At 43.3% G+C, this 16,717-nt stretch overlaps 1 protein-coding gene across 1 annotated transcript in view; it reads left to right on the forward strand.

Annotated features, from left to right (window-relative positions):
• The window catches only part of LOC308284334 (pregnancy zone protein-like), a 33,984-nt gene extending 17,548 nt beyond the window's left edge, over positions 1-16,436 (forward strand). Inside the window, exons 19-36 of the mRNA XM_080724919.1 lie at positions 225-453; positions 1,140-1,266; positions 1,923-2,044; positions 2,811-2,862; positions 3,372-3,467; positions 5,706-5,882; positions 6,798-6,873; positions 7,592-7,748; positions 8,194-8,268; positions 9,399-9,567; positions 10,662-10,849; positions 11,542-11,754; positions 12,601-12,725; positions 13,357-13,447; positions 13,555-13,620; positions 14,178-14,283; positions 15,515-15,603; positions 16,248-16,436. Coding sequence (XP_080581045.1) covers positions 225-453; positions 1,140-1,266; positions 1,923-2,044; positions 2,811-2,862; positions 3,372-3,467; positions 5,706-5,882; positions 6,798-6,873; positions 7,592-7,748; positions 8,194-8,268; positions 9,399-9,567; positions 10,662-10,849; positions 11,542-11,754; positions 12,601-12,725; positions 13,357-13,447; positions 13,555-13,620; positions 14,178-14,283; positions 15,515-15,561 — 2,116 coding nt within the window. The 3' untranslated portion in view covers positions 15,562-15,603; positions 16,248-16,436. The remainder of the gene's footprint in view (positions 1-224; positions 454-1,139; positions 1,267-1,922; positions 2,045-2,810; positions 2,863-3,371; positions 3,468-5,705; positions 5,883-6,797; positions 6,874-7,591; positions 7,749-8,193; positions 8,269-9,398; positions 9,568-10,661; positions 10,850-11,541; positions 11,755-12,600; positions 12,726-13,356; positions 13,448-13,554; positions 13,621-14,177; positions 14,284-15,514; positions 15,604-16,247) is intronic.
• The last annotated feature ends 281 nt before the right edge of the window (positions 16,437-16,717 follow it).

Here is a 16,717-nt window from a genome sequence, read left to right on the forward strand (position 1 = left end):
CAACCCCTTTGAAGTTCAAAGGGAGCAATTAAGAGCTCTGGCTGAGCTCATTAGGCTTTAGCCCCCCCCCCCCCCCCAAATGGAATCTCTCCCTTCAATCCCAGACTCTCTTCCCAAAACGAAGTGTGTGATAGAGGCTGGCACCGCCATGCAAGTGCAGAAGTGATGTGCGATTTAAGAACTTTTAATATGTTGTCTTATATGTCCATCGTTGTTCCATCCAGGGACTCTGGAGTAGAGGACATGGCCCTCACTGTGCCAGACACCATCACCACATGGGAGACGGAGGCTTTCTGTTTGTCTCCAACAAGTGGTTTTGGTCTGGCTCCCCCCAAGGAGCTCCGAGTGTTCAAGCCATTCTTCATGGATCTCAGCCTGCCGTATTCCATCATCAGAGGGGAGAGCCTTGTCCTGAAGGCTACTGTCTTCAACTACCAGTCTAGCTGCATCATGGTACTGTCTGTTTGTCTGTCTGTCTGTCTGTCTGTCTGTCTGTCTGTCTGTCTGTCTGTCCAAGGACGTGCAGAGAATATTAGAGAGGCAGGGGCTGACATTTCTAAAACGGCCTTTTGGTGAAAATATTGAAAATAGCAGACCTCCAAGCTCGCAACATGTTTTGCTGCAACACATTGGGAGCTTGGAGGTCGGCTATTTTCGGTGCTTTATATGGGGACTGCCCATAAGTCAGAAATCTCATTTGTCCTACATCTCATAGTCCGAATTTAGTTAGGGTTAGGTTTAGGCATAGTTTTACTGAGGTTAGGGTTAGGGTTTGGGTTTGGGTTAGGTTTAGGAATAGCTTTACTGAGGTTAGGGTTAGGTTTAGGCATAGTATTTTTCCCCAGGTTAACATCACCAGATTCTGACAAATGGGATGTAGGAACAATGAGATGGCATGGAAAGAGGGCATTTGCATTTCTATTCCCATCAACTGCATTCATGGTCTGGAGAGGGCACTTTTTACAGATGGGTAAAAGGGCAGAGGCTCAAGCCCCCTTTGTCAATGTGTGCACGTTCCTGTGGCTGTCTATCGATCAACCCACAATCAAACCCACTCTTTAACGGTGGCATGCAGTTCAATTATCCACCCATGTGTTTTCCGTTGCTCCGTCCAACCAGTGTTGTCTCTACTCATGCAGGTGAGTGTGACTGCGAGGCCCTCGTCCGATTACACGCTGACACCCGTCCCCGGTGAGGAGTACTCCTCCTGTCTCTGTGCCAACGGACGCAGGACCTTCCACTGGACCCTGGACGCCTCTGTCCTAGGTGAGACCCAAAGGGCCCTATTATGATCCAGGTCTTATGCCTTATGCCTTAACTTCTTTACCTTTTTTTCACTATTTTGAAAAACATTTTTAAATACTTCAAATGCTGATCTACATCTGCACGTTGTGAACTTGCAGATCAGCTATTTGACATATTTCAAAAACAAAAACAAAATAGTAAAAAAAGGCAAAGAAGTTAAGGCATAAGGCATAAGACCTGGATCATAAAAGGGCCCATAGTCTTTTTCACTGACGAAAACTAAACAAAAACTAAATAAGAACCAAACTATGATGACTGAAACTAACTAAATAAGAACTAAGCTATGATGACTGAAACTAAGACTACATATATTGATCTATAAGCTCACAACGCGACGCAGCTGTGAGCTTATAGATCTATTTTCAGCATGCAAGTGTGAAATCAACGCCTGCCATCGTGAAATGTAGTCGACTAAAACTAAAACATTTCAGATGACTAAAACTAAATTACATTTTATTCAAAAGACTATGACACGTAACACGGAATTCAAAATTATTCAATATTTATTTTTCAAAAATGTCCAACAATAGCAGATGTACAAGCTCACAGCCCGGCACAAAGTGGCACTGTGATAATGCGTTTTGGGGCGTTACTTCTTCCATGGTTGATGTTGGTAGGTGTTGTCAACGTATCTGTGGTGGCTGAGGCGGTGACGTCCCACGCATCGTGTGGCGGCCAGGCAGTCAGAGTTCCAGAGAGAGGCCGCATCGATGGCATCACACGCTCTCTGATAGTCAAGGTGGGTACTCGTCCTAGACAATTCACCCTCCTGGCCCCCAAACTGTGGAATAAACTCCCATTCGCACTTAGAACTGCAGACTCACTCGCTAGCTTCCGCCATGGCCTGAAGACTCACCTCTTCAGACTCTACCTAAGCCCATAGCACTTACTGGGACTGTCTGAATAGATATGTTCCTGGCCGTCCCCTTAGGTCCGCTACGGCTGACCTACTCCAAATTCCTAGCATAGAAATGAAAATTAGAAAATACAGTCTTTTCTGTGTCAACGTTTTATTTACTTTTGTTTTGCTGTATTGTAATTATTGCTGTTTTGTTTTTATATTTTGTTGTGTGAAGCACTCTGGGCTGCATTTTTGTATGAAGGGTGCTATACAAATAAAGTTTCATTCATTCAGTCATACTGTAGCACTCGCCTTCCCTCAATGACCATATCCACACTTTGATAAGTAGTTACTGTATCGATTTTAAATCGTATCGCTATGAATGATCCAATATCGTCCATGTATCGTATTTGTCAACCATTTATCGTGATGCAGATGCACATCGTGTCGCTGTTAAAATCTATCGCTACACCCCTATTATTCAGTGCACACCTGTACATGTACATATTCTGTCATGCTCCTGCAGCCGGGTATTTAGACAGGACATTACTATTACTCAGTGTGGCATCAAAGAAACTAGAGAACAATTCAGCCAAATCATGATGTGCATGTGTAAACAGATTTGGGACAATACACGGATTGAAATAATGCTCTGCCCTTTCAGGCAGAGGGAACAGAGATGGTTAAGACCGACAGCTGGCTGCTGTGTCCAAAAGGTAAGTGTGGATTGTAGCTGAGGTGGGTCGACTTTGGGCTTGTTTTTCTGTAAAGCATTTCCGGGTTGCGTTTTTATTGTTGTACTTTTATTTTATTTTTGGGGGAAGGGGTTTGTTTCTGTCACATCCTCTGTAATATGTATACATCGGGTCGCACTTGTTGTTGGTGACATCACCATCAACAGCCAATGAGGGACTAGCATTCTTGGTGACGTCATCAACAACAAGTGCGACCTGATATATAGATAACAAGGCGCAAGTCGGCAACCTCGACAGAGTGCAATCTTAATTAATATTGTTTAAACCAGTGGTTCTCAAACATTTTTCATGTCAAGGACACCCAGATTAATATGTATTTGTAGACCCAACCTTATACAATATTTTGTGCCAGAGAAGAGACTTGGGTTTGAAATGTGAAAACTTGTTTGGTTTATTCTCTCTCTCTCTCTCTCTCTCTCTCTCTCTCTCTCTCTCTCTCTCTCTCTCTCTCTCTCTCTCTCATTGTCTAGGAGAGACCTTGACAAAGGAAATCAAGCTACAACTCCATGACTGTGTCCAGGACTTTGTGATTTGGGGATCTGTCCGTTCTTCTGTATCCGTCCTGGGTAAAGAGACAATTTAACCTTTTTATGCTCTTTTGAATTTAGTACTTTCTTTCTGTTTCCTGCAATATCTTACTCCCAGCATCATTCCTGTCTCTTCTATCCTTTGCCCCTGCCTTTTTCTCTCCTACACCGCACAGACCCTATTTATTGTCTGTCTCTCCTCTATATTAGTGAATGTAAAAATGTTACAATGTAGATATAGCAGACGCTCTTATCCAGAGCGATTTACACTAAGCAAGGTAATCACATACAGCAGGGTTCCCCAATAGGCGGCCCACGGGCCATTTGCGGCCCGCGGGGGGGCTACTGTCTTAGCCTGATAAATCAGTCCGCACATCACCACCCCCTGTTGGTGGGTGGTGTGTAGTGTGGACTGACACTGGAGATTATTTATTTCATTTCAAGCTCGCCCGAGGAGCGGGCGAATTGAATGGGCTAATCAGGGCTGTAGACTTGAGGCACGTGGTAGGCTGGTCCGGTCCCAGCCCCCCCCCCCCCAGCCCCCTCCCTTCGGAGCTGTTCTGCCCATGTGAGAGTCCCTGGTGGACTCTGATTGGTGCTCTTCTGGCCATGTGAGTCGATAGTGGACTCTGATTGGTCCGTGAAAACTGTCATGGCGGAGTCAGACTCGACTCGAATTATTTTAATAAACTATACAATAGTGCCGTTTCATTACGTTTTAATACCATTTTGCACTAACGTAAACATGCAATCATATAATATGTTATGAGAAATAACGTATTTTTGCAATGTCACGCTACGTCGCCGTCGGGGGCTCTAAGCGTGTGTGTGTGTGTGTGTGTGTGTGTTTGTGTGTGTGTGTGTGTGTGTGTGTGTGTGTGTGTGTGTGTGTGTGTGTGTGTGTGTGTGTGTGTGTGTGTGTGACGTCAATAGCCTTTAGCCCGCCCCCGCTGAAGTAGAATCTCCGTCCGCAGGATCAGACTCTCTCCCTGAGTGAAACGTAGTGAAGAGTCTGACGCTTGCAGTCAGGCTACTACTGTCTGGCCCCCACCAACCCCAGTAATAATGGTAGTATAAGAGCAGCAACAACACCAGTATATCGTCATTGTTGGGTGGAAACCTCGTATCTCAAAATGTGTACGTTCTTTCACAAAGTAAAGCCCTGCTTCATCATACGAGGCCGTCGCACAAAAATAGTGAAAACAGCAGATCTACAAGCACACAACGCCTCGCACCACGAGGCGTTGTGTGCTCGTAGAACGGCTGTTTTCACTAGTTTAAATTGTTTTTTTAAACGGTTTTGGACATACAAGTTTTCACCCGACAACGACGATATCTGAACTGTCGCTGGAGTAGCAGGAACGCAGCCGTCGCCCCCTGCAATGTTGTGGCCCTCGGCTTGGTACCCTAGACATAATTCGGCCCTTGGGGAAAACTAATTGGGGACATACAGTATGTGCATCAAATGCATCATTTTAGCTCGAGAACCAGAAGAGAAATTTGATGTCTCAACACGAGTCGCAATGCGACGACGTGTTGTGAGCTGTTTTCACTACTTCTTAAAAGTATGTTTTCTCATTTTTATTTTATTTGATGAAATGTTATTTAATTTGTTTTTAGCTTTAACTAAAATGGTAATGGTTGGGGGGGAATTGTTTAGAAAATCCTTTGAAATAATAATAATTAAAAACAATACCTAAGAAACAAAGGTCCCACTCTCCCCTCTTAGTCCATGGGCCATACGAGATGTCGGTATCCGAAAGGTGGCAAAGGTTACCATGCATTTTTTAAAAGCTCTATATCTGTAGATTATATTTTGGTATGATAACCCTTTCTGAGACACAGCTAAAATGGTGTTATCAGCCGCTAGAGTTGGTGTCCCATTAACTTTACTATACAGGGGAAAAAGGCAAAAAATGAATCTGCTTTAAGTAGCATATGAGTGATCAAACTACGTTTTTTTTCATGATTCCGAATCCATTGCAAGCATCTGTTTTGCACGAAAAACATTCCTTGGGCTAAAACAGCCCCCACAAGTGTGAAAAGCGATGACTCATCACTTTTCATCACTAAACCATTGTGGGGCCGACCAACTCTAGCGGCTGATAACACCATTTTAGCTGTGTCTCAGAAAGAGTTATCATACCAAAATATTATCTACAGATATAGAGCTTTTCAAAATTGCATGGTAACCTTTGCCACCTTTCGGATACCGACATCTCTCTCTCTCTCTCTCTCTCTCCCCCTCCGTCTCTGTGTCTCTCTCTCTAACAACAGGAGACCTCCTGGGTCGTGTCATGCAGAACCTCAGTGGTCTGCTCCGGATGCCGTACGGCTGTGGGGAACAGAGCATGGCGCGCCTGGCTCCCAACGTCCACATCCTGATGTACCTGAAGAAGACCGGCCAGATGACACCCACCGTCAAGTACAAGGTCACCGAGTTCCTGAAGAGAGGCGAGTCAAACCTGTCCCGTTCCCTCCGGATCGTTTTCCTTCATTTAGGAAGCGGTGGTTCTCAAGATTTTCAGGCCGCGACCTCCAAAATAATAGGTAGTTTAAGCAAGGACGGCTACGGGAGTCTGCTAAGGTAACCGGAAATGGATCAGTGCTCGATAGATAGACCTGCTTCCCGTCGCAGCCAGGGGCATAGTTCCGCCGATTTAAAATGACTCCAATACGGAACTAAAACTTCATATGATTGGCCGCTAGTTGCGCTGTTCCCCCCCCCCCTCCCCCGGCCGATCACAAAAAGAATTGGACCCCATTCATTTTCCCCTTTCGTTTTCTAACCTTAATTAACATTTTCATAAATACTTTATGGTTCCTATCGCTAGTTAAAAATTGCCTTTCAATCACGATTATATGCGTTTTGTGAAAATAAGGTCCCATTTATGTTAAACTTTGATGATAAAGTTGCGGGGGGCGTGGCCAACTAAACTAATACCAGCCGGCTGTGTTCTTCTTCGTGTGCTGTATTTCGGGAGGCACCGACCACATTCTCACATGTATCTCTGCGGTTGCATGTGACTGTTGGCAGCCAATAGCATCCTTGTAAAGGCATGGTGCCTTTACAATCTATGATGGCAACACCCATGCCAAGGACCCATATTGTGTCATTTGCGCTGCACTGAAACCAATGGCTTCGCTTTGTCCATATCTTTTATACAGTCTATGGTCCCAGCCCTTCCTACCACATAGCATCTACAACACCTGCTGCATATAGACGTGTTTGCTTAACGATTTTGACTGCTGTACTTTTATCCTTTAACACACCTGCACCTGGCCCTCAATGCAGAATTGTTTTTGTTTCCCTCTGCACATTTGTCATACCTTCATCATATAATAACCATGAGGTGATCGCAAACACAGGCTTCCAGAGGCTCCAGTACTTCAGGTACAGGGATGGCTCCTACACCACGTTTGGAACTGGACAAGGGAACACATGGTGAGGTTATGTTAATATGTAGACGTGTTTAGAACATTAGGCTGGCTACAGACATTTAAGCACAAAGTTGAGTGAGAGTTGTGTGGGGGAGGCGGGGGTCAGAGACAGCACAATGCATTCCGGATGGAAGTCCAGTGGTTTGAAGTCTAGTGTGTGTTGTGTGCTTGTTGGATGGTGCTCTGTGCAACCACAAGACTCTCACTAGACTTCAAACCACTAGACCTCCATCCGGAATGCATTGTGCTGTCTCTGCCCCCCGCCTCCCCCACACAACTCTCACTCAACTTAGTGCGTTCCAGTGAGAGTGCAGCCTTAGAACAAAGAACAAACACACCAACGCAGGTCTGTACGTGTGTGTGTGTGTGTGTGTGTGTGTGTGTGTGTGTGTGTGTGTGTGTGTGTGTGTGTGTGTGTGTGTGTGTGTGTGGCCTCGATCGTGACCCATAAAAATCGGTCTGTGACCCACAAATGGGTCCCGACCCATTTATATACACAATCTTCATCTGTGGAAACATACAATGACAATGACCATCTTTGGCCACCAGGCTGCAGCAATGTGCAGCAGTAGCCAGCCATGTTATTTGTTTTAACACAAAATAGTGGTCTGTGAAGTATTCAATGGACTGAATGATTGAATTATGTGATTTCCATGCAAACAGTGCCTCAAATAATCCCAAACTTGAATCAATGGATCTCTTTGTCTTTGTCCATCTTTCAGGTTGACCGCATTTGTCGTCAGATCGCTTTCCAATGCAAGGTCTTTCGTATCCATCGACCGTTCGCACATAACCCAAGCGAGGCAATGGCTGCAGAGAAAACAGAAGCGCAACGGCTGTTTTGAACAATCTGGGAAACTCTTGAACAACAGACAGAGGGTATGGAAGGCCAGCCCATACTGTATGCATACAGTACATTATCATTGCTGCGTTCATAACTTTTCCTTTGTTACAAAACATAATTTTTACCAGCCTTTACGGTAGCATATGTTAATACAATTTATGACACGGCACTGGTTGAATGCTTGATTCTGATTGGTCGATTACTGAATTCAGCCGTGTTATTTTTTTAATAATGACTTCAAACACACACTTTAGCAGGCTAACACACGCCTCTCCAATTCCAGTCTCAGAACACGGATACAACGCATTTTGAGATCTGCTATGTTTGCTACCGTTGAATTTGAATCTTAAATGATTGAACCTTTATTAACAAGTTGAAAACAGGACCGCACAATCAATGCTAAAAGGATTAAAACAAGTCTTGATGATCCAATTCATACATTTTTGGGCGATTTTCATGCATGATGTTTCCTCTGTACAGGGCGGAGTGTCGGATGAAGTGACTCTCACTGCTTACGTCACAGCTGCGTTCCTGGAGACCAACGTGCCACCTTCAGTGAGTCATCTTTGTGTTTAAAGATCATTGATACGGCGTTGGTGGGCGCTCGGGTGGCGTGGTTGGTTTAACCCATCAAGACCTGGAATTATTTGATATTTAAGCTGACGTAGCAGATATACAAGTGCACTGCGTAGCACCAAGTACCGTGCTGTGAGCTTGTAGATCTGCTATTTTTTTTATATCATGATTAAATAAAATGCATATCCCTTTGCATATTCTTTTGCATAATTATCCCCATCCCTCAAATGGTTTTAAATGGACCCTTAATTACAGGTCTGTAACTCTGAGAGTGCCACTAAGAGTTATGATTCAAGCCATTTTTGCCAGACCCAGGGGGTCGGCCTACATAAGGCTTTGTCGGTCTGTCGGTCGGTCGGTCCCTCTTTTCCTCAGTGTGCCTGTGTTTGCCTCTGACTGCTCATCTGCCCCTCCCTTCCCTTGCTCGGCTGATTGCCTTGAGTGCCGTCACCTGTACGGGACCAGCTGAGTTGAGTTGGCTGACGAGCTGCTGAGACTATAAATTCCTGTGTGTTCATGTGTTAGTTCAGTGCTGCAAAACATTTGCCCCACAGCCATACTAGTGAAAACAGCCCATCTACAAGCTCACAAACATTTCCAGCTGCTCAGCCTATAAAATCCTGTGTGTTCATGTGTTAGTTCAGTGCCATACTAGTCAAAACAGCCGATCTACAAGCTCACTACGCTTTGTTGCTGAGACTATAAAATCCTGTGTGTTCATGTGTTAGTTCAGTGCCATACTAGTGAAAACAGCCGATCTACAAGCTCACTACGCTTTGTTGCTGAGATTATAAAATCCTGTGTGTTCATGTGTTAGTTCAGTGCCATACTAGTTTTCATTGCGGGTCTGGCACAACCAGGTGACCTGGTCTAGTTATTGTACAGTTCCTGAGTTAAAGAACAAAATGTGTGTAAGGAATGTCTGTCACTTCTTTCTGTCTGTCTGGCGTCACGACGCATTGTGAACGTGTACTGTACATTGGCTATTTTAACTTTTCTCTACATAGTGATCATAATGTGCAGTATTTTGGTAAGTTTGGGTGGAGGGGGGAGACACCATATTTATCGTTTGGGTCTCGAGCTGAAACGTTTGGGTCTCTGTCGTATAGCAACCTGTGGTGGAGCGGAGTCTGTCTTGCCTGAGGGAAGCCATGCATGAGGCCGAGAAGACCAACACCTACACCACGGCTCTGATGGCCTACGCCTTCTCTCTGGCCGGAGAGACGGAGAAACGCGCACATCTGCTGCAACACCTGCGCAACAATTCACTGCAAGATGGTGAGATAGAACAGTCAGTGGTTCTTAAAAATCTTCATTTCAAGGACCTATAACTCTCTGAGTGTACACATAACCTCCTCAAGGAACACAGAACACATTTCGAGAACCATGTACTGTAGTTTGAAAGACTGATACAGATCCGTGAACCACAGACGGCAGACGTACGTAAGTAGATTTTCACATTCTGTTTGTATTTTGTATTGTAATAATAAAGAAATAAATGCATTCCTGGCATATTTCTGGTGCCTTATAAAGTAGGTCAGTATGTTGGAAGCAGACACTTGTGGAATAATGAAATAAATAATAAATAGTCTTCAGAGAAGTCGTCTAAAACAGATTCATGTGGAATGGTTATTGTGAAAAATATACCTTTGGAAGATGAAAAAATAGAATTGAAAAAACAATACAGTATTATTATTATTTGTTCCATCGTCTCCTAGTCTGCCATCACATCACCCATAAATTAGCCAACTTTTGACACATCAGTGCAAAACCAATGCTGTAATTGTAAAAAAAAAAAATCTTCTTCTTTTTTTTTTTTGCGTTGTGTGTTCTCGCATAACTTCCGGGTACGATGATGTCATGTGCATACCCTCTATACGTACTATAGTGGATCCCAAACGTTTTAGCTCAAGACCCAAAAGAGATAGACGATTGCCCAGGACACAAACCAGTGAAAATAACACACCTGCAAGCTCACCTTGCGTCACTTTGCACCCTGTTGCAAGCTTGTAGATCTGCTATTTGCACTACTTGGAATTGTTTTAATAGATATACTTTTGTTTTATACTGTAGCCTATATGTTGTTGTTGTTTTTTTTTTTTTTTTTAATGGACAATAGGAAACCAAAAAAAGGGGACATCTACTCACGAGTCTCGACCCACATGTCTTGGGCCGCGGACCAAAAACAGTGCAGTGTATAGAGTTGATGTGACTAAATCACGTGGCATCTATGTGAGGTGTGATATTCAAGTGACTTGAAAAGTAAATGGGGTCAATGCCAATGACAGACCACTGTAGTTGATGAATTATTAATGTTTTTGTGTGTGTATCTGTGTGCATGGCTGTCTGCGTCTGGGTTCATGGTTCCCCAGGAGGTATGCTCTACTGGTCCCAGACCTCCAGCGACACCTCGGCCTCTCTGTCCATAGAGATGAGCTCCTATGTGCTGCTGGCCCTGCTCACCGGCTCTCCTACCACCCAGGAGCTGAGTGACGCTGCGCGCATCGTCAGGTGGTTGGCCCGCCAGCAGAACCCCTATGGAGGCTTCAAATCCACACAGGTACTGGACGGTCGCCCGAAAACCTCACTCTTTCACACACAAAACTGAATCGTTTTTCGAAATTCTGTTCATCTCACTGCCATTTAAATTAATATTGACTATACTCCTTGCTGCGAAGTTTTCACATCGTGCATATTACATCTTTATATTGCGTCAATCTTTTCTTCCCTCACTGTTTCTCTGTGAGAAAAGTGCTCACAGAGTTGCTCTGTGGTTATGAAGCCACTTAGTAGCATTTGGAACTGTCTGTGGCTGGGATGGCTAGGGTTTATGATAAATAACATCTACAAAAGTAAAGGTTCACACTCCATTACTGTAAATAATTTGTGAAAATGTTCTCTATCGTATCGAGACTACAGTATATCTCCACCCTCTCTGTTTGCACTTTGTAAGGCTATGTATGCAGCACTGTCTTATTAGTTATGGTCTGTGAATATCACCAGACAACAACATTACAGTTGCTTAACATTAAAGTCCGATTTTGGGAAGCCACAGTCCCGTGACGCATTGTGAGCTTGTAGATCTGCTATTTTCAAATGGTCGAAATGTACTGGCTGAACTGAAGTGGGACCCGGCAGGAAAGCGCCACTGAACGGTGAACGAATCATTTAAACTGATATGCCATAAACGTGAACAAAAAATATGTGTTCACTGAAATGAAGGGTTTTGCCCCATGCACCACCACTTTGCAGGACACGGTGGTTGCTATCCAGGCGCTGTCCCGCTACTCCACTCTGGTCTCCAGCCAGGAGGGCTCCAGCACGGTGACCATCAAGTCCTACAGCGGCTGGGAGAGGTTTCACGTGGACCAGAGCAACAGGCTGCTGTACCAGGAGAGGTCGCTCCGAGATCTGTGTGGAAAGTACATCCTGGAGGTCAAAGGCGACGCCTGTGTCTCAGTGCAGGTTAGCTTCTATCTATCGTAGTCTTGCGTGGCCAGACGATTTGCAAATGCTCCCATCATACAGTCTTATGGGCAAAGGAAGTCTTATGATGAGTATGGGATAATGCAGATGTGACGCACCCGCTCCCGTGGTGCAGTAGCGATAAGTCCAACTGGAAGCGTTATGTATTTTTCTATATTTTTGGGGGGTGTTATTTCTTCTTTCTTTGTTGATGGTGTTACTTCCATGATGTTTTCAAACTGTACATGCATAACAAGAATATGCCACTCGAATTACTCAGTCTGTGCTAGTTTGCTTCTGTTATGTTTCCAATGGGACTATAGTTCCGTGCAGCAGTGACTTCCGATACTCGGCGTTCAAACATTATGCTGTTTTGAAACATTGAAAATTTAGTTTTGAAAGGGTGGAAAAAGTTAGGATAGGACATGTGAGCTTGCAGATCTGCTATTAGTCCTAATCACAATATATAGGTACATATTGGTTAGCCACTTAAACCCGAGCATCCGCATTCTGGTGTGAAAACCTTCGCAGAAAATAGCTAAACTACATGAACTTGTCGATCGGCTTGATCTAATTGACCTGCATTTGCCGGTCATCAAATTATTGGCTTAAGAATGTGATGAAAAACATGCCCATGAATTCAAGGCTTCATGGGGTGTGTAATTGATAGATTTTGGGGGGATAAACTACTGGTGAAAACAGAGAGTCACTCACTAGTATAGAGCCCTGAGGGACTTTGCTCAATACTGTATGTTTTTGTATTTATTTTGTTACAGATGGAACCATGGTTATACTAATCATAGTGCTTATTGTCATGTTGTCAAACCTTTCATGCTCCTTCCTCAGATGTCTATTAAATACAACATCGCAGCACCGGCTGAGAACAGCAATCTGACCATCAACGTCTCTACTGAGGCCGGCTGCAGCGCGACCCCTCATAGACCGCAGATGACTTTGAAACTACAGAGCCTGTGAGGATCATGGGTAGAGAGAGAACTACAGCCCGTGTCAATGATGATTTTATACATAAAGAAACTAAGCAATCATGAATAGCAATAGAGGATGTATGCGCGTGACATCATCGGACCCGGAAGTTATGCGGGAATGCCTACTGAGTGGCAAAAACAAATATTTATATATATATATATATATATATATGTGTGTATATATATATATATATATACATATATATATATATATATATATATATATATATATATATATATATATATATATATATATATATATATAGGTTAATTTGTCTCTATCCAAAGCACCTGCACCTGAACTAAGTGGATGTGCGAATATCGCCTTTGCAAATACATAAAGAAACTGAAATTGCTCCACAGACAAACAAAAACCACAGTAGAATATACAATATATATATATATTCATATATAGATATTCATTCAAAAAATGTGAGCTAGTTGATGGGCTATTTTTTCGATGGTTAACGTAACTAAAGTTTTCAAATAATTGTAGTGGAGTAAAAGTACAACATTTGCCTCTGAGATGTAGTGGAGTAGAAGTAAAAGTATAGATTGTGAAATGTTGTAGACTTTAAAAACATAAATGTAAACATATCTTTTACGGTACCCACAGATATACCGGAGATAAAGCACCTACAAACATGGTGTTAGTTGAAGTAGGGATGTTGTCTGGATTTGTCCCCGAACCAGAGTCGTGGAGCAAGGTGAGTTATTGTAAAAAATAAACCTTTTAACTGTACCATTGCAGACGTTAACACTGCGAGCACAGAGCGCACATACTAACCAGTTGAACGTTATGGTTTCTCCACAGCTGAAGAATCTGCTGGGAGATCGTGTGACGCTAAAGGACAATTGTGTCCACATTTACATAGAGGAGGTGAGACTGGTGAATGCCACTTGATGTTCAATATATCATCATTATTGCAACAATAATCTTTAACTCGGAAATTTACACTCAGAAATTTGAAGAGAAGACACTGGAGCAGCTCGGCACAATTGGAGCTTCTTTTTGTATACAACTGGCTTATTTACAAGCCCCTGTCGCCTTTACAATGTTGCGTTGTTTGTGTCTTATTGTCGTTGATGATTTGCTAGGGTTAGGGTTAGTGCACGTGCACGTGTGTGTGTGTGTTTGAGAGAGAGATAGAGTGAGTGATAGAGTCTAGCAGTTATGGGGAGAGAGAGATGAAGTGACTCAGCTATAACCAAATACTAAGTTCCCAAAGCTGCTACGCCCAAATATGAAGTGTGGCGTTGTCAATGTGTCATCATGGCATCACACACAAACTGAAAAAGGGAGATATTATTTACTCGAGACTCGAGAAGAATTGATCCGTGCGACCCACACATGGGTCCCGACCCACTGTTTGGGTCCAGCACTGTGTGGAGATGACGGGAACAGACTCTTGATCATATCTGCTTTTCCGTCAACAGTTACACAAAGACATGCCCATCAACCACGAGTTACAGGTCATACAGGAGGTTGTGGTTGAGAACCTGCAGCCTGCCCTGATCAAGATCTATGATTACTACCATCCAAGTGAGTACATGTCCCCTCCCGTGATCTATGATTACTACCATCCAAGTGAGTACATGTTCCCTCCCATGATCTATGATTACTACCATCCAAGTGAGTACATGTCCCCTCCCGTGATCTATGATTACTACCATCCAAGTGAGTACATGTCCCCTCCCGTGGTGGAAAACAGGTACTGATGGTCATGATTTATTTCCCCCCTAAAACAAGATGATCAGGTTTTCTGATTATACTAGGAGGAAGGTTTTTTCCAAAAAAGTGTACAGAAAGAGTTAAAATTATGTTTTTATGTGGCCACACCCACCAGTTCATTAAGTATGCCTGGTTGTCAGGTGGGTGTTAACCCAGCCAAGGTTAACCACAACCACAGTGTTGGGTGTATGGTAAAAGGGGAGGGGATGACTTTATGATGTAATTAAATGAGTGTTTTTCGATCAGGTTTTTTGACTCAGAGGCTTCCAGCCGAAACCAAAAATACACAGGGAAGGCAAATGTGCACATTATAGCCACTTCCGGTGGTCTATTAGAGTTATGTTAACTCCATAGACACATACAAAACAGAAAAAGTACAAAACTATGGCACCATCTCTTTAAATAAGAGTAGGGCCCAATCTCACCAAGATTGCACGCTGTGTTCATGATTTGAGACATTTTGTTCAAAACGGCCCAATCCTGCAAACTTTGGAAGCCAATTTTAGCCAATCAGGATGGAATATGGAAAATCGGACAGATCCATGTTAATCACATGACTGTAGAGATACTGTCTACTGATTTGCATGATTTGTGGACAAAATCTGTAGGAGTAGTGTCCAAAGAAGTGTTTTGCAAACATCTGCCTCATGGTGGCGCAAGAACAGGGCCATGTGAAAAATGTGGAGCAGAGGTTCTGAATTGGCATGCAGGGAGTGTGTGTGCACAGTTTGGCTGCGAACCGGGCCAACGGCGCCGGAGATTAGCTGGTAACAGACTAATCGGACACACAGACAGACGGGCGGACGAACAGACAGGGGCGAAAATTTACATACTCTCCTGCTGGAGATGAAAATACATTTAGTCAAAACCTTAATTCACATCCACTGTGTGAATGCATACAGTACAGTATGTGTTTTCTCACTTGGCAAAGTAATAGTGGACCAAAGTCACTGACTGCCCACATGTCTCAGAGCCCCTTTCTTGTTTCCTTGTATTGCTTGTTGCTCCAAACATGCTTACAGAACTTTTTTCCCTCACTCAGGTGAAAATTCGCAGACAGAATACAGCTATCCTTGTGGTTCACAGTAATGACCATGTGTGCTGTCTGTCACATAGCCTGCAGTGCAGCAGGTAGGTTCCAATATTACACCATCATGTGGAAAATATAACCATTTATATCAGGGGTCTTCAATGTTTTCAGCCCAAGGACCCCATAGCTGAGACTGAGAGAGATGAAGCAGGGACCCCCACTACGTATTGTATAATTGTGTTGCAGACTATGTTCATAGATTTCTTAGACAGCTTAGACATGTTTAACAGCACTGTCATCATGTTGGAGAAATGTGTATTTTCAGACATTTAACCACTTGGAACCGTCAAATACTTTAGTCTGCTCTTTTCCCTCTACAACCATCTTTTGCCAAAAATATCCGATCTACAAGCTTACAACGCCTCACAGTGCGAGGCGTTGTAAGCTTATAGATCTGTTATTATTGGCTAATGTTCCACTCAGAATAGGGATGCTAGGGTTCAAGTGGTTAATGTAAAAAACATGATCCTATCACACAAAGATTTGGCGGCCCCCCTATAGTAACTCTGAGGACCCCCTAGGGGTCCCGGACCCTCTGTTGAAGACCCCTGATTTACATAATTAATGTTGTGTTCCTGTTCTTTATGTGAAGGTTGACTTGACTATTTAGCAGATTAGAAGCGGCGTATACTGTATATGAAAACAAATCACTTTAAGTCTTCATTTATTTTTTTCCTATCCACAGGATGTTGTGAAGAGAAGTTATTCTTCGGCCTATGATTGAATCTGCTTTTTTATTATCATTATCTTTTTTCCTGAAATGTTCTGAACTTAAAGCAGCACTAATATGTCACTTTTTTCTAATGAATAAAATGTAATGTTGTCCAATCTGGTTGGTAGAGTATAAAATATAACTCGAGGTGGTTTTATTATGTCTCTCTGCTCCCTGCTCTTCTATTGAGACGTTTAGATGGTGTCATGTGGTTCATGTCTCACTTAGACACAGGATCTGACACATATTCTGACCTGATGGTCAAGTTTCATTTAACCTCTGATCCAGTGGTGTCAGTTCAGCAAAAGCTAAGGTATGGCAACAACAGTCATGTTGCCATAACTTAGCAACAGGCATGATGATGATTATATTTTTTCCCTGTAGCCTTGCCATACCCAATTGACGCCTATATGCCCTGATCAAGCAGGCAGGCTCTATCAGCT

This window comes from Nannobrachium achirus, assembly GCF_963921795.1.
Source record: "Nannobrachium achirus genome assembly, chromosome: 4".
Classification (NCBI taxonomy): domain Eukaryota; kingdom Metazoa; phylum Chordata; class Actinopteri; order Myctophiformes; family Myctophidae; genus Nannobrachium; species Nannobrachium achirus.